The following is an 18,600-nucleotide window of genomic DNA, read 5'->3' as shown; positions in this document are numbered from 1 at the left end:
AGTTTTTTGTCTTTGATTCTTTAAAAAAAAAGTGTGGTCCGTACTCGATAATCCAGAGCCGTCACAGTAAAAAAAATCGATTGTGCACAGTAAAAAAAATTGAATTTGGAAGGTTGAAAAATTTGATGTAATATCAAAACATCAAATTTTTCAACCATCTTTTTCAGTGTAATTTTACACCAATTTATGTGGAATATGAAAAATTACACGCACAAGGATGTAAATTTACACATTTTCAGAGCTGATGTGTTACACAAAAACTGTAAACATTTCCTGATGCAACATTACCAGGATTGTTTACTACACAGAAAAAAAGTTGAATTTTGGAATGTTGAAAATTTATTAGGTTGAACATTAACTCTATTTTTGAGTAATATTACATAAAAAATGTGTAAAAATGTGAACCTGATGAATATTCATCCAAAACTGATGAAAATTCATCATTTTCTGGGGTAAAATTAATCATTTTTTTTTTGCCACAAAATCTGTCACCATTTCCTGATGAATATTACCATCATTTTTTTTTCTGTGTAGTTTGACTTATTATTTTCTTTCAAGAATAAGGTTAATCATTTTTTTTAATGGAATTGAATATCAGAGTCTCTAAAGAAACCTTCTGGTAATCGAATTTAGAATAATGGATGCTTCGGATAAAATTCCGTTAATCGAGTACGGACTGTTCATTAGAATGTAACAAAATTACTCTTTTGTGGGTATTTAGTGCCTTAGTACGGTGAGCAAACTTAGCCCAAATCTCAAAAATGAGCTTGATTAAATTTAACAGCTTTTCCGATTTTCCGAAAAATTTTGAAGTTTTGGAGCTTTGGTTTCATGAGAAATAATGCAAATACAGATGGTTTGGTTGAACATTAGGGTGGTTCACGATTGGGGTAGTTGTCAAAATCTAACTTTTCAGGAATATTTTTGGGATTTTTTTTCTTGTAAAAAGTTGTTGGGCTCGCCAATCCAAGCAACTTTGTCGAAGACACTAAAATTTTATCTCACAATCTACGCCTTCTTCGAACAAATTTAGAAAAAGCATCTGAGCGAACCTTTAAAAATCAGTGTTTTTAACGTCGCAATTCAGGGTAAAGTTTTAGAGAAAGGTGATGTTGGGGACACTTTTAAAACTCTAAAAACAAACTTTTTTATTTTTTGACATGTCAATTTGGTCAACTTGAGTGTCAAATATTACAGCCATTTTAATGTGAAAAAAGAGGCAAATTTAAAACTTAAATATGAGCATGAGCATGAGCATGAGAGACCACCCATGGTTGTCCTTCTCCGTTGCTGAACAGGACCGTAATATCCCATCAGCACAACCGGTCACACGCTTTAACGATCAAATGATGTTTCTCTTATCAACAGCATGCATGAATGCGCTGAAAAGATAAAACATCACGATCATCAAAACTAGAGCCGGTGCGAGTAGGAAACAGTCGTTGGCCACCAACGGCGCCCGCCATGTCAGTTTGTAGATCTCGAGGGGATGGGACGGGAATGTTAGTTAGCACAGGCTGCTACCAAGGGTGGGTTCTATACGATATCCACACCCCCGCGTGTGCCGGAAAACTACTTCTACTTGGGATTTTGTTAGTGGGGAAGGGTTATGGCCAGGATTCATCATAGAGGATGATGATGTGGCCCAATAATCAATGAATTTCGTTGAATAGGGTGATGTATTATGTATTCTCAAGGCAGACAATCGGATGATGCGGATGAGACTGTTCCCGGTTATTTGGTGTTGAGTTTAGCATAAATGATTCAATCTTAGACAGCCGGCTGTGGAAAGATAGAATCAAAATTATGTGTGATTAAAAGGTGAAATATTAAACTCAGCGTAACATATTTACGTAGAGTTGACCAGAGACTATTTATACTTTTAAATTATTATAAGATGAGCGACCAACTAATGACTGATGAGTTATGATGTTATCTGAAGGACTTCAACAATCGCGTTGAAACAATATTTGTCGCCGTGATTCGCGGGAAACGAATGGTCGAATTGAATGATAATTTATATTTTGCTAACGCAATTTAAAACGAATCTTCCCGTGAAACAATTGCAAATCCTTATAGTATCCATTCGACCGCGATTCTCCACAAATTCTTCGTCGTCGTGCCTTCCGATCAACGGTGATGTAGGAAGGGCTTCATTCATTAAAATGAGTTTATGTCATAAGCCTTAAAATATATTCGTCGGCGTGCCTTCTGATCATCGATGATATAGAAAGGACTTAATCCAGCAAAACAATTTGCTTGTCTTAAAAAAAAATCGGATCGTTTGTATCGAAAACTATATAAGTAAAACAAAAAAACTCATCGGCCAACGAACGCACGAACTAAAAAAAAAAAAAAAAACTAAAAAAAAGAAGAAAAAGACCAATCACCCCATGCAAACAAACAGCGACACAAAAGAGGCGAAAATAACACGAAAAAAAAAACAGGACTGTGCGTCCTCATAGGCACTACACTAATCTCTTTACCTAAGAATCACAAATAATACACAGACACAGAAATCACGATTTCAAGGAGATATTCCAATTCACAGACATGAAAGCGACTGAAAATAACACAGCAAAATCCGAATCATCTGCTAAACATTAGAGAACAATAAAAAGTTGTAAACTAACTGGATATCGTTATAAATAAGCGCACGAATTACAAAATTACAAATTACTATAAAACAAAAATTATAAGCGCATATTACATTTTGTTTAATTAGAATCGATTCATTCTTAAACAGCCGGCTGTCGAAAGACCGAATCGTAGGTCAAAATATTGTCACTTATTTTTATTCCTAATCCTTCCTAACTGAATAATAAGCTGAAGAAAGAAAAAAAAAAAGAAAAACACGCACACACACACACACACACAAAGTGGGGAAAATAAACGGCAAAAATGGTAGTGGAAATCTAACTTGAGCTGTCTAATAGCATCAAACGAACTACGAGCAAAACAATTACAATTGGAATTTAATTTGAAGTCAGTTCATCAGTTGTCTTCTGGTTTACGTCTATACAATATTGCATGCAAGTTTGGCTAATTAGGTCTACCCGGCATTGGCAAAAAAACTATAGTTCTTCTGTCGACAAACACATTCATCGACTTTTATTTCGAAAGAGCGCGCAATGTTGTTAACTCTCTCTCCTTTTCCCCCCTGACGCAAACCCGCACTATCCACCAACACTAGCATGCACCCTCATACCCACACATAACAGCCCACAACCCAATATAAAAGGTGCAAAAAGAACGCTCTCACCCGCTTCCTCGTCAGGAAAGAATTAAGCCGCATCGCCCTCAACTCCGCTGCCAAGCGAGCCGGTCAACCAATTCGGATGAGCCGGCTCGAGCCAGAGTGTATGTGCCACTCAACGTCGGAATCGTCCTCTCATTCCTTGATCGCCCAGCCCGGCTCCTCAGTCTTAAGCAGCAACCATACCAATACAAACACTCGCGAGTCGCGACTCTTCCATCGACTCTTTCGTCGACTTCGGCTTGGGGGAACAATTTTGGTCATCAAAATTATCCCAAAAATCAACACTTAGCATATTTTTCCGAATCACTCCATAACTACCGAAACGCGCACATTAAACCGATTCGATCCGCACCGACTCTAAAACGAAATAATCACGATTTCACCGAAAAAAACGCGTTTCCAGTAGGACACCAACAAGACGCGCCGTTAACACTTTGAGCTCTCCAATTCCGGCTCACATCATTGGATCACTTTGATTAGATTTAGATTTGTTTTCCTCATTTTCACTTTCTCTCAGCACGAAAATTTCTTGCAAATTCGATCTTTTGTTTAAATTTGAACCTCCCTAGAACTCGAGTTTTGCTTGACCACACGCACACACAAGCACTGAAGGCGTATGCAACTGTCAAAACGTCAAATAATATCGGCACCGCCGCAGCAGGAGCAAAACTTTGATGAAACAATTAAAACGAAAAAACCACAATTTATCGGAAAACTCCATGTTCTCCGACACCACGAGCAAATTCCGCGACGATTGATACCACTTTTAACCAGAAAAATCGTATTTTTGCAGCGAAAAATCTAAAAAATAAACGACCGCGATTTTGCACTCGACCGCATCCAGCAAGCGTTGCCAGAGCTCTCGAGGCAAATTTAAAACTTAAATATCTCGAAAAAGCGCAGGCCAAATTTTAAGCGCTACATTGCATTCGAAAGGGGAGATCTAGCACTAACAAATCTCAGGGGTATTTTCCGTTAAACTCGAGATATCTTCATTTGAAAATATCTCATTTTCAAGTGAAACGTGTATGGACCACCCTAACGAAGTTCAAAAATTGTCCAACTATATGTTTTCACATGTAATTTTGCAAGCTGAATCCGAATCTGCCCTCAAAATTTACCCAAATTGTCAAAATTTCGATTTTTGGTCATATTTTCTGTTTATATGATAATTTTAGATAAAAACTTACGTTAAAAACCCCATTTTTGAAGGTTCGCTCAGATGCTTTCTCTAAATCTGGTTGTAAATGGCGTCGATTGTAAGATTAAATGTTGGTGTCTTCGACAAAGTTGCTTGGATTGGCGAGTCCAACAACTTTCTAGAAGACAAAAAAAACCCAAAAATATTCCTGAAAACTTAGACTAATCGTGAACCACCCTAATTTTCAACCAAACCAAAAGGGTAATTCTCTACCAACTCACACGAAATCGGGAAAAGTTGCCCCGACCCCTCTTCGATTTGCGTGAAACTTTGTCCTAAGGGGTAACTTTTGTCCCTGATCACGAATCAGATGTCCGTTTTTTGATATCTCGTGACGGAGGGATGGTACGACCCCTTCCATTTTTGCACATGCGAAAAAAGAGGTGTTTTTCAATAATTTGCAGCCTGAAACGGTGATGAGATAGAAATTTGGTGTCAAAGGGACTTTTATGTAAAATTAGACGCCCGATTTGATGGCGTACTCAGAATTGCGAAAAAACGTATTTTTCATCGAAAAAAAAAAACACTAAAAAAGTTTTAAAAATTCTCCCATTTTCCGTTACTCGACTGTAAAAATTTTGTTGATATTTAGACATAAGGGGTTTGCTTATAAACATCACGAGTTATCGTGATTTTACGAAAAAAAGTTTTGAAAAAGTTACTTTTTGCGTTTCTCTTTGTTTCGTCGTCCGTGTCTGTCGCGGGTGACCATGAACGGCCATGATCGATGACGACCAACTTTTTCAAAACTTTTTTTTCGTAAAATCACGATAACTCGTGATGTTTATAAGCAAACCCCTTATGTTTATATATCAAAATTTTTGTAATTGTCTGCTCTACAACTTTGTAGAACATTGTTACACTCTAAAAAATAACCCTGCAAAGTTAGAAAAAACACGAAATTTTAAAATGAAAAATTTTGTTCTAAATGAAAATATGACCCTTCTGGGTCAATGTAGATTCGAAATGACATGTTCCAAAATTTTTTATAGTCGAGTAACGGAAAATGGGAGAATTTTTAAAACTTTTGTAGTTTTTTTTTTCGATGAAAAATACGTTTTTTTTTCGGAATTCTGAGTACGCCATCAAATCGGGAGTCTAATTTTACATAAAAGTCCCTTTGACACCAAATTTCTATCTCATCACCGTTTCAGGCTGCAAATTATTGAAAAACACTTCTTTTTTCGCATGTGAAAAAATGGAAGGGGTCGTACCATCCCTCCGTCACGAGATATCAAAAAATGGACCTCGGATTCGCGATCAGGGACAAAAGTTACCCCTTAGGACAAAGTTTCACGCAAATCGAAGAGGGGTCGGGGCAACTGCTGTGTGAGTTGGCGGAGAATTACCCAAAAGTTTCCCCTTTCCATTTGCTACAAGAGCAATTCTTTACGAAATCGGCCGCTTTTGACCACTTTTATTTTTTGTATTTTTTATTTTTATTTTGCTCAAAGAAGCTATTTTGTGTCCATACAAAAATGGTACGTAAATACAGCTATAACTTTTGAGTGAATTTTCTGATCAATTTGGTGTCTTCCGCAAAGTTGCAGGTATTGTTGAGGACTATTTTTGATTTTCGAGATTTTTACATATGTTTTAGAGGACAAAAACCCGCAACTTTTGAGCCTTGGATAAGTATGGTCAAAATTTCGCCGCCTTGTTATAAATTTTTTTGCAAATGTAGTGATTTTCGAAAAAAATCGAAATTTCGTGCAAAAAAATTATTTGCAATCGAAACATACTTTACAGATTTTTTGATAAAGGGGTTCTGTTTTCAAGATATAGTTTGATTTTAGCGAAATATTTGCAGCTCTTCGATTTTTAAAAATAGTGACCTTAAGTTTCCCCATTTCTATTTTTTTTTTAAATGTTCAGGAAATTTGCTATACAAGAGACACTTAAGTTTAGAATGTTCAAAAAACTGTTTTTGAATTTTTAAGAAATTAAGAAAAAAAAAGAAAAATCGAAATAGCTTGCCATGGTTTAAACATTTTAATGAAAAAAGTGTTGTTTTATCGAAAGCATCGAAATTTCACAAAATAAAAACATATTTTTCAACTGTTTGAATCTTGCTCAAAGTGATTATCAACGTAGGTAATAGTAGTTTATGCAACAAGTTACAAAAAGAAGATTTTTTCAGCACGAGTCGTACATTTTTCAAACAAGGTTCACGGTTTTTCATGTTTTTGAACAAAAAATAATGAAAAAAAAGTTACTTTTCGATACTAGTGCTGAAAAGCAGAACTTTTCAGCACTGGTATTGAAAGGTATTAATTTTCCATTCTGTTATTTTTGGTAGGAGCAATTCTCTTCGAAATCTATATAATTATATTAATTTTAATTTTTGTCTTTTTTTAATCCGACTGAATCTTTTTTTGATGCCTTCGGTATGCTCAAAGATGTCATTTTGCATCATTAGTTTCCATGTACTTTTCCATACAAATTTGGCAGCTGTCCATACAAAAATAATTTATGAAAATTAGAAAATCTGTATCTTTTGAAGGAATTTTTTGATCGATTTGTTGTCTTCGGCAAAGTTGTAGGTATGGATAAGGACTGCACTGAAAAAAATGGTACACGGTAATTTTTTTTGGATATTTTGTATTTCACTTTATTTCGCCAAAACTTGATTAGCAAAAAAATATTATTTTTTTTTATTTTGTGACTTGATGCCAACTTTTCAGGAAATCCTAGAACAGGCAAAAAATCTTTGACCGATTCATGAATTTTTGAATCAATACTGATTTTCTTTAAAAAAATCGAAATTTTCGTAAAATTTTCCGATCTATTCGAAAACAATATTTTCAGTTTTTTTAATCAAGACTAACATTTCAAAAGGGTCAAACATTCAATTGTACTCACTTTTAAAATGTTAGTCTTGATTTAAAAATTTCAAATATCGTTTTCGAAAAAAAAGGAAAATTTCCCCAATGTTTCATATTTTAACATTGAAAATCGGACCATTAGTTGTTGAGTGATATAAAATCTGATAAATATTTGCAAAGGCCTTATAGTCACCTCTTAAAAAAATTAAAGTGACAAGCAAAAAAATAATTCTTAATTAAATTTATCATAAAATTGGAAGATTGATTATAAAAAAAAGAATTAATAAGCCATAATGTTAATAGATTTTTCAATAAACCCAAACTTACTAAAAAATGATTCAAAACCCAGGGGAATGTATTTTAAATTGATTTATTCTGATTTTCTTGAATTTCCTTTGAAATTTTGAAGCTTTTTGAAAAAATATTGTTTTTGACCCCTGATTTTTCGAGCCGATTTTGTTGGGAACTTTTAACAAAAAAGTCCACATTTGAAATCAAAAGCGCATCAAACTAAAATAATGTTTGAAAGGATTCTAGTTTAATTTAACTTTAATCTTAATACAGGACCATCCACAAACCAAGTGGACACTTTTTTGGAAATCTCTCGACAATCGCAATAAATTCTTTCCAAAATTATTGAAAATCAGTTTCCTTAAAATGTATACTATGAATTCAATGTAGTGGTTTTCACGTGTTCCTTTTACTTGTACCTCTACAGCATTTACGTGTACTCGTTAAGACTCTGATTTCCTCCTCTTCCTCTCCACCCCACTTCGTCCTTAATAAAGATGACACACGAAGATTATTACACGTTTTCTCCTGTGTTCTGAGAAAGCGAAAAAAAAAACAAATCTCACCACCATCGCCGCGGGGGCGGCATCTTCCTGTCTTCTTCCACAAAGTACAGCTTTTTATTGCCAGCAGTAACTGTCGGTGGAGGGCTTTGCTACTGCTTCTGAAGAGAACGAAACCGGATGCCGTCCGAGATTTTTGTGCGGTTTCTCGCTTTGTATTCTTTATTTATATTTCCAACCAGATTTTTTTTTCTCTCTGTAACATCTTCACAAAGCTTTAAGCTTCCCATTGAAGTCCCGGCCTGGTGATGGAATTTCCGGCTGCCGCCAGCAAAAAGCACACTTTTTTTTACTCAAGCTGATGCTGACTCGTGGGAAAAAATTCTTGGAAATTTTCTTTCAAAGAACTTGAGGTATGATTTTTGTTTTTTTTTCTCGATTTTTTGTTTTCTAAAAAAACAAATAGTCAAATAAACAAAAAAGAAATCAGCTTGAAATCACAATTTCACGTGTCAACGCAGCTCGCTCTTCCGAGGCTGAAAAGCTAATTTAGGGGGCCTGTCAGCCCACGAGGGCGCCAACGTGATTCGGTTGCAGTTGAAGCCGTTTAATTAAGCGCCGGTTGCTGTGGAGTGTTGTGAAGTGCTAATTTGTGGAAAATGCTTTGAACCAACCCGAAACAGCGTCAGATCCTGAAATTGGGTGGGCGAAAAGCTTAACTCATAATGCATTCATGACTCCAGCTGCTTACGGGGACGGGGTTTAGAGGGGATGTGTTTTGTGTTCATGGAATCGTGTGATTTTACTATTTAGACAAAAAAAATTTTTTTCGTTGAATTCATGCAAATAGAAAAAAAACTTTTGTTTTAGAAGGGCATTTTTCAAAATACTCTTTACAAACAAATAATACGTTTGACCTCTTTGACAAAGTTTTTTCTCCAGATAGATCCACAATATTCAGGTTCTCCCTAAAAAAGATGGTACAAATTTTATTTAAAGTTTTTGTCTCCCCTCCCCATCAAAGTTGACCTGAAAAATCAGGGTGCAAAAATAATATTTTTTCAAAAAACTTCAATATTCCAATGGAAATTCAAGTACAATCAGCTGATATCAATTTAAAATGCATTTATGTTGATTTATAAATCTTATAAATTTTTGAAACTTTTTTAGGTTTAAGCTTTTTTCCCTAAAATTTTTGTTTTCGTCAAATCTTTTTTTTTTAATTAATGATTGCAAAACAACTGAACTAGTGTAAATGCATTCTAAAACACCTTTTCCATACAAATGCTGATACTGTTGGTTGATACTTCAATATTTTTTTTTATTTTTTGCAAAAAATCCTTCAAAAACTACCTTTAAAATCGAGTTAAAAAGTTTTTTTTTGCATTTTTTTGCTGCAATTTACGTTTCCAAAAATGAAATAAAGATTTCAAAAGGAATTTTAAATCCAATTGTTATAAGTGTGAAAATTTATATCCGCACAACTCAATTTAATCGAATGACTAGAAAATGTCTTGATTTTTTTTTAAGTTTTGTTTAAGGTAACAACACTACTGTAAATATGGCCTTAAAAAGAATTATAAATTATTTTAAATTAAGTTTACCTTTTGAAAATATATTTATAATACAAATTTTCTCTTTTGAAACTTTTCCAATTGCTTCGCATAGTCGAACAAAATGTAAAAAAAAGCTTTGATTTTTTTACTAGAGCAAAATAATAAAATACTAAAAAAATGCTTATTTCTTGAAGCATTTTTTTTGAAACAAGTAAAAAGTGTTTTGAATGAAGGAACTCCTACAGATTTGTTTGAAAAGGTTTTCATTTCTTTTTTTAGGAGTTTTTGAATATCCCTGGCTCGAATAGGTTTTAAAATCACCCAAGAAGCAAAAATTGGCAAATTTTGTTTATTGGACCTCTAAAAAAAAACCCTGCATTTTTGCAATTCCGTCGTGTAACTACAATTTTCAAAACCAATGCTGAAAAAATCTATTTTTCAGCACTGAAATGAATGCCGAAAAGTTGAACTTTTCTGAAAAAAAAAAATCATCTTTTCGCAACTTGTTGGATGAGTTCCTCTTAAATAAATTGAAAAAAGTTCGAATTAGAGCGTCCAATTTCCTGTCCCGGGAATCCCGAAAAAAAAAATTTCCCGTTTCCCGGGAAATTTTTAAATTTCCCGGAAATTCCCGAAATCAAGCGAAAGTATACATTTTCTTAACATTTTTGAACTATTTTTTTTTAAATTAAAAAACTAGGAAAGAACTCAACTTATTGATAAGTTCAATGAGTAAATAACAGTGAATTAAAAAAAAACAATTCACTGTTTATTTGTTGCTATTGAACTTATAGGTTAATCAAAAATGTTCATGTCAAGGTTTATTTCAGATGATATTAATTTGATGGGCAAGAGGCTTCAGATGATATTAATTTGCAAGGGCAAGGGCAAGGGCAAGGGCAACCAAAATTACGATATTATTGTAATTTTGGTAAGTTTTTTGATGAAAAATTGTTGTTATACCAGTTTAAAATAATGTACCCCTTCCCGCCAAGCTCAAAAAATAGTTTCATTCACGTTTTTGTGTACAATTACCAAATTTGATGAAAATTGAATTGATATCATCAGAGGGTTGTGCTAGAAGAATTAAATTAGTTTGTTTAAAATTGTTCGAGAAATTACAGTTTGAGAGTTGTGTGGTGTTTGTGGGGAAGATCGGTGGGCAAATCGCCGCGCAAAATCCGCTTGAAAGTGCTAGAAGATTCTGGAATTCATTGAAAAAGGTGTCGCGTCGTGGCTTTGGAAGTTGGGCCATCAGTCGTGTGGTGTGTGTGGGGGAGATCGGTGGGCGAATCGCCGTGAGAATCCGCGAGAAAGTAGTGGAAGTTCCTTGATTTTTTTGATAGAAGGCTTCGCGTTGTCGTGTATATGTTGAATTTCATTAAGTTTTGAAAGCCCTTCCCATAGCATCGTTGCTCGGATGGCACGCCGACGGTAAGAAGTAAGAAATTACGAGATTGAGTTTATAATTAAGTTCTTCTAGCGCCGAAGATCGGAAAGCAACGATTATGTTTCACTATCTGGTCATATTATCTACCGCCGCCGGTTTAGTTCGTTTATGTTATTGCTTTAATTTCATTGCAATCGGTTACGTGGTGTCCTCTTTTCTTGTAGTTCAAATTTGTTGATTGTAAAAAATGTATTCCAACGGTCGGTTTTAGTATAAACTCATCAAACTTTCCATTTTATGAAGAATAACTTTTTTAAAAAATTTACTCGCGTTATCGTATAAACAGTAAAAATGTACTGATAAGTCCAGCCCATAGCACTACTGCTCGGTTGGCACGCGTTCGATTAAAACACTTTTTAAATAATCAATTATGTATCTTTCCGCAGCCGGCTGCCTAAGATTTTTAAAATTTCAACAGATAAACAAATTTCTTATGGTCGCATCACCTACCACAGTGAATCCTGACCTCATACCCATCTTACAAACCCCTCAAAACTCATGTGATACTTTGTCGGAGACGCAGCCGATTTAGCGGTCCCATCACTCAAGTATCGGACTAACATTCCCATCCACTTCCCCGTGTCTTACCTCTGGTCGTGGCCGGCGTCGGTATTGATCAGCATGATAGGGACCTTTGAAAATTGCGAAGGGGTGATGATTGGTTCCTACTTTTTATCTGTGGTCCACGGAGCAATTTTTGGGGGTCCTGGTCAATAACGAAGTAGCAGCTACGGGTAGACACCAATGCTATGCTATGCTAATTGTTCGAGAAATAACAGTTTGAAGTTGAAAATTTATAGAGCACTAGAGCTACCAAGGGCGTTCTTAAAAGGTTTAAATATAAAACTACTTAACTACTTTTTGGCTATGGAAATTATTAAATTATTTAGAAAAAAAAACATTAAAAAACTACTTCGTATTATAAAAAATGTACCCAAAAAAATGCAAACATTTTTCAAAATTGTTTGTGATTGCTTAAAATGGTATTGTAAGTGAAAAAAATTTCAAGGCGAATTCAATGCTTATATATTTATTCCCCAGTAAGATTCATTCTGGAAACAAAATATTTGCAATGAAAAACTTATTTTCAGCATTTTTTTTTCATCGCAGCTTAACTATTAATATTTTTTTGTATATATTCTCTCAAGCTAGTCACGGAGACAAATTAATAAGTTATTTTAATGGTTTTGAAGCATGAATTCATTTTACAAACTGTCCTAACACTGTGATTTAAAAAAAAAAACCTACTTTTTAACATAAAATACTTATAATTAATTTTTGATATAATGTATGAAGACAGCTAATAAATTTACATTTTTTATATTTTCTTGAAGTTGTATGTCTTTTTTACAGACAGTCAATGCATTAATTGATCTTTACAATTATATAATCCACACAGAAAAAAAGTTGAATTTTGGAATGTTGAAAATTTGGTAGGTTGAATTTTTTTTTTTTCAATTCAATTCATTTTATTTACCGAAATAACAATTGTACAACTTGTGTGAATGGCTGGTTCATAGAGATTTGGTGTTCCTTGCAACTATTTCCTTTTCATTAACCGCTTGGTAACAGAAGGTTCTTCAAATGCAATTAAACAAAAACTAGGGAAAATTTGGCCAAAAAACCTAGTGAGATCGAAACTTGGGGTTTCTAAAAACTAATATCACAGACGAGTGGGGGGTTGAGTTCCGCTTCATTAAAGGGGAAGGATGGCTCCTATCAGTGGGTTGTCCGACATCTGGCAGCTGGTCCGGAACTTCTGGAACAAGCGATCGATAAACTGGTCGATCGTCTCCAGTTCGGCAAGCTGGTGGAGATCATCGGTGGGGTGCCACGGATCGAGGTTGTAGATCATCTTCAGCAATTTGTTCTGCATCCTTTGGAGCTTTTTGCGGTGGGTAGCTGCGCAGGTTTTCCACGTTGGAGATCCGTACGTCAGGACTGCACGGAAAACGCACTTGTACAACAACAGCTTGTTGTGGAGTTGTAATCGGGAGCGTCGGTTCACCAGCGAGTAGAGAGCCTTCATCAGGTTTTTGCACTTTTTGAGCGTCTGGTCGATGTGCTTGTCGTAGCGAAGCCCGGTGTCTAGGGCAAGGCCTAGATACTTGGCCTCTTTGGACCAATCCACCTCCAAGCCGCAGACTTTGACCTTGGAACTCGGGAGGTACTTGGGCGCTCTTCGGCGCGTAAAGAAGATGGCTTGCGTCTTGGAAGGGTTGATTTTGATCCTCCACTTTTGTTGAAACTCCTCCAGACGGTTCTGAGCAGCTTGAAGTTTGATTGTGACAATTTTCGGATCGTTGTCTGTTGCAAAGAAGCCAGTATCGTCAGCAAAGAACGCATACGACACTCCGTCAATCATCAGTACATCAGCAGTGAAGATGTTGTATAGCGTTGGGCTTAGAACCGAACCTTGGGGCACGCCACACGGTATTCCGTGGATGGCCGACAGTGCACCGTTGACGTTCACTTGAAAACTTCTACCCTTCAGGAAGGAGTGCAACATTTTGACAAGGTACAGTGGGAAGTTGGCTACTACCAGCTTGTGGACAATAGCTTCCTGCCACACCGTGTCATAGGCTTTCTCTACGTCCAGCATCAGCATGCCCGTCGATTTCTTCGAGTCAAATCCTTTCTTGACTGCTTGCGCAATCCTCACGAGCTGGTGATTCGTCGAATGCGCTCGCCTGAATCCGAATTGCTCGTCGGGGACGATGCGGTTGTTGTCCAAGTGTCGGTTCATTCGAGCGAGTACTATCCGTTCCAGGACCTTACTGAGCGTACTCAGCAGGCTTATGGGGCGATAGTTTGCGGGTTGCGTGATGTCCTTATTCGGCTTTGGAACCGCTACCACCAACGCGTGTTTCCACGCAGCAGGAAAGTAGGACAGCTTCAGGCAGGCGTTGTAGATTTTTGTGAGGTAGATTAATCCTTTTCGCGGAAGGTGCTTCAGCGTAATGTTCCGCAGACCGTCTTGACCCGGGGCTTTCCTGTTTTTCAGCTTCCGGAAGATAGCTTTGATCTCGCTTGGCTTCGTGTATGTGGACCAGTCGTCGTTACTTTCGTTCGCCTCTGCCACCACCGACATCGACCGCGCTACCTCGTCGTTCACTGAAGGGTCACCCGGCAAGGTGTTGTCGTGTGCCTTCGCGAAGCTTTCAGCGAGCACTCTGGCTTTCTCCGCGGGGGAGATGACCAGGCCATCGTCGATACGGAAAGGAGGATTGTGTTTAACTTTGTTCCGCACGAGCTTGGAAATTTTCCAGAACTTTTTGTGGCCATTGGCGATATCGCGGACCGTATCGCCGAAGTTTTTGTACTTCAGTTTGCTGCACTCTTTTTGGATTCGTTGATTCAGCGTTTCGACGATCAGGCCCAGCACAGGATCTCGCGATCGGATGAACTGCCATCGACGGGTGTTTCGCAGTGTAATCAGCAGCCGCACTCCATCTGGTAGAACCACTTGGTTGAATATTAACTCTATTTTTGAGTATAATATTACAAAAAAATAGTAAGAAAGGCAAAAATGTGTAAAAATGTGAACCTGATGAGTATTCATCAAAAACTGATGAAAATTCATCATTTTCTGGGGTAAAATTAATCATTTTTTTTTGCCACAAAATCTGTCACCATTTCCTGATGAATATTACCATCATTTTTTTTCTGTGCATCGCTATTATTATATATATTCTATACAATTTTGTTGCAAAATAATAATCAGAACCACACAGCAAAAAAAAGTTGAATTTTAGAATGTTGAAAATTTTATAGGTTGAATATTCCTTATTTTTTGAGTAATATTACATAAAAAATGTGTAAAAATGTGAACCTGGTGAATATTCATCAAAAACTGATGAATATTCATCAATTCCTGATGTAATATTACACATTTTTTTCGCCACAAAATTTGTCACCATTTCCTGATGAATATTACCATCATTGTTTTTTTCTGTGCAGGACCAGATCAATTTTCGATACTTTTTTTTTTTGTGGAAAATTTCCCGTTTCCCGGAAGTTTTTTAACCCCGGGAAATTGGACGCTCTAGCTTCGCTCTAGAATTGAGACATTTACTAATAAATTATTTTTCAAAAAGTGCTCATTTTTGTAATAAATATAAAAACTAACATTAATTTTACTGAACCAAGTGATTTATTTTTTTAAAGAATGGAAATCTCACTAAAATATTACTGTTACAAAAACAATAATAAATTATTTCAAGAGATTGCTGAAGTACGCTTAAATAAAAAAAACTCATAAAACTATTCATAGAACTAAGTAGATTTGAGAGAGTAAATAAGCTCACAAAAATATTTCTTAAACAAAAATAAATTATGATGGAAGAACAAAAAAAAATAAACTCTTCGCAAAGTTAAAGAAACAAATAAAAATTATATTGAAAAAATAGTTTTTAAATAAGTTTATGCTCAGACTATTTATAATAAATATTTTTTAGGGCTGCTCATGTTTTTAAGAATGGACTCCTAGAGCTATTTATGAACCAAGAATGCATTATTTTGATTGAATTTACAATTCTCGAATATAATGAAAGTGTGACTTGTTCCATCATATTCGACCTTTTGTCCTTTCGACCATATGTCTTTCGACCTTATGTTATTTGACGTTGTTACGCACATTCTTGAACATAACCTTAACGAATAAGTATTTCACGAATAATGATTACAATTTTCAGGTCACCTTTCCAAAACGCTCTACACCCCAAAATTGGTGGCTTGGAAAATTATCATTCTGAATTTTTGATATGCGCGCACGTTTTACGGAAAATGTCCGGAACCATAAAACCTTGATCATGTCATCGAGCCGAGTTTTTTTTTTTTTTTTTTTTTTGCGATGTGCGAATTTTCACTCAATTTTAGGAAGGATTTGTACGCTTTAATCCCTCTTCAAATGTTTCGATTTCAAATCGCACCGTTTTGAACTCTGTTTTTTAGTCTGTTGAATTTACAGGTGTTGATTTTCAAATGAAAGCTTGTTTCATGTTCCGCTTGAACTGCTGTCGACTACGGCTTTGAATATTTGATATGGTTGATTGGTTCGATGTAGAATTATTGATGGATGGAATCGTTTGAAACTAAATTGAAGTCCATTCAATCTAGTTGATTTTTTGTTGGGAATTGAAGTAAAGTTTAACAGTTTTATCGCTGAATTTTTGTTAATATTTTGAAACTAAAATATTTTGTCAAAATTTCTGAAACTTGAGAACTAAATCCACCGTTAAATCCCTCCAATAACGAAGCTTATCACCTACCCCCGCGGGGTTCACCCATATCTAAAACTAAAGCTTACGATGGACCATTCATGTGTTTTTTCCCTTTTCTCTTGTATTGCAGATTCCTCACCTGGAAACGCGCTGGGATTATCGGCTCCGGCGCGAAAGCTGTCTGGTGAATTTATATCCACACCCGAGCACCCTGTCGAAGGTAGGTTCTTCCATGTTACGATATGCTGGAGAGTGAAGGTACCAAAAGGGGGATTAGGGTAGGAAGGTGTATTGTGGATTTTATTGAAGTTTTTTTTCGACGTTACACTTTTTTTTCTAGAGAATTCTAAAAAGTTCAAAACTGAACTTGAAAAGTCAGTCAAATCAAATTGGAAAATTCAATTTCGCTGTATTTCGATATTACATTCCGTTACCTCTAACATTGCGGTACAACTATCGGGTAGAGATTGTATCTGGAGCAATGTTGCAAAGCTGCGCTACGATGGAATCAGTTTGGTGGTGAATTGGAAAGGATCATGCTGAACAAATGCACACTGGAAAGAATTTGTGCCGAAATTGATGAACAAACTTTTCAAATTTGTGAACATTACATAAACTCCTGAAATTAATGCTCAATTTTGTGAACAAATCAATGTTCAAAATAGGGAACAAATTGTTCGAATTCGTAATAACAATTTACAAAATTTGAATCAAATTGTACAAATTTGTTAACATATTGTTCAAAATTGTGAACATACTGCTTAAAATTGTGAACAAATTGTTCAACATTGTAAACAAATTGTACAAAATTGTAAACAAAAAAAAAATGGTGAACAAATTGTACAAAATTATGAACAATTTGTATGAAACTGTGAACAAATTCTACAAAATTGTGAACAAATTGTTTAAAATTGTGAACAAAGTGTAGAAAATTGTGAACAAATTATTCATAATTATGAACAAATAGTAAACAAATTGTTCAAAATTGTGAACATATTGTTCAAAACTGTGAACATATTGTTCAAAATTGTGAACAAATTGTTCAAAACTGTGAACAAATTGTTCAAAATTGTGAACAAATTGTTCAAAATTGTGAACAAATTGTACAAAATTGTGAACAAATTGTTCAAAATTGTGAACAAATTGTTCAAAATTGTGAACAAATTGTACAAATTTGTGAACATATTGTTCAAAATTGTGAACAAATTGTTCAAAATTGTGAACAAATTGTTCAAAATTGTGAACAAATTGTTCAAAACTGTGAACAAATTGTTCAAAATTGTGAACAAATTGTACAAATTTGTGAACAAATTTTATAAAATTATGAACAAATTGTATGAAACTGTGAACAAATTCTACAAAATTGTAAACAAATTGTTCTAAATAGTGAACAAATTGTTCAAAATTGTGAACATGTTGTTCAAAATTGTGAACAAATTATTCAAAATTGTGAACAAATTGTTCAAAATTGTGAACAAATTGTTCAAAATTGTGAACAAATTGTTTACAACTGTGAACAAAGTGTAGAAAATTTTGAACAAATTGTTCAAAATTGTGAACAAATTGTTCAAAATTGTGAACAAATTGTTTAAAATTGTGAACAAAGTGTAGAAAATAGTGAACAAATTGTTCAAAATTGTGAACAAATTGTACAAAATTTTGAACAAATTGTACAAATTTGTGAACATATTGTTCAAAATTGTGAACATATTGTTCAAAATCGTGAACATATTTTTCAAAATTGTGAACAAATAGTACAAAATTGAGAACAAAGTGTAGAAAATTGTGAACAAATAGTACAAAATGGTGAACAAATTGTACAACATTTCCCAGTGCCCTTCTGAAATCGCGATCCATGCACCATCGAGCACGTGTTGTTGCTTGACGCGTCGTCGAGGGAACGAACCCGGTTTGGAATTTGTGTATTTTTCCACACTCCAAAACTCCGGGCTCCGACGCAGCTTAGCTCCTTTTTCCCGGAAGATGCATCAGTTTGCATCCGGAATCCAACGCGGAGGTTGTTGAACATGTTGCAAATTGCAAACTCGGGTGCTGTCGGACTGTCTACGCCAGCTCTGCGAACTCGGGTACAGATGTCAAGAACGTCGTCGTATCAAATGGGAGGGAATCACTGACTGGTGGCAACCGACCGTCGTCGAGGGGATGGCAATCAGTGAGTTGGAATGATGTGTGCTGGATTGGAGATGTGTTACAGGCGTTGGAGCTTTTTCGGTGCAGGATAACGAGATAGGGCCTGATGTGGTGCGATATCGATACATTTTGGATAAATTGC

General features: G+C 35.4%; 1 protein-coding gene across 4 annotated transcripts in view; it reads left to right on the top strand.

Moving 5' to 3' along the window:
• The window catches only part of LOC120425314 (glutamate receptor ionotropic, kainate 2), a 312,178-nt gene that overhangs the window by 150,008 nt on the left and 143,570 nt on the right, over positions 1-18,600 (top strand). For all 4 annotated transcript variants that reach the window (XM_052706465.1, XM_052706464.1, XM_052706467.1 and 1 more), the window contains exon 4: positions 16,438-16,527. In XM_052706465.1, coding sequence (XP_052562425.1) covers positions 16,438-16,527 — 90 coding nt within the window. The remainder of the gene's footprint in view (positions 1-16,437; positions 16,528-18,600) is intronic.

This window comes from Culex pipiens, chromosome 1 (assembly GCF_016801865.2).
Source record: "Culex pipiens pallens isolate TS chromosome 1, TS_CPP_V2, whole genome shotgun sequence".
Lineage (NCBI taxonomy): Eukaryota > Metazoa > Arthropoda > Insecta > Diptera > Culicidae > Culex > Culex pipiens.
Note: the sequence above shows the minus strand (reverse complement) of the source record. Positions and strands in the feature narration are given on the sequence as shown.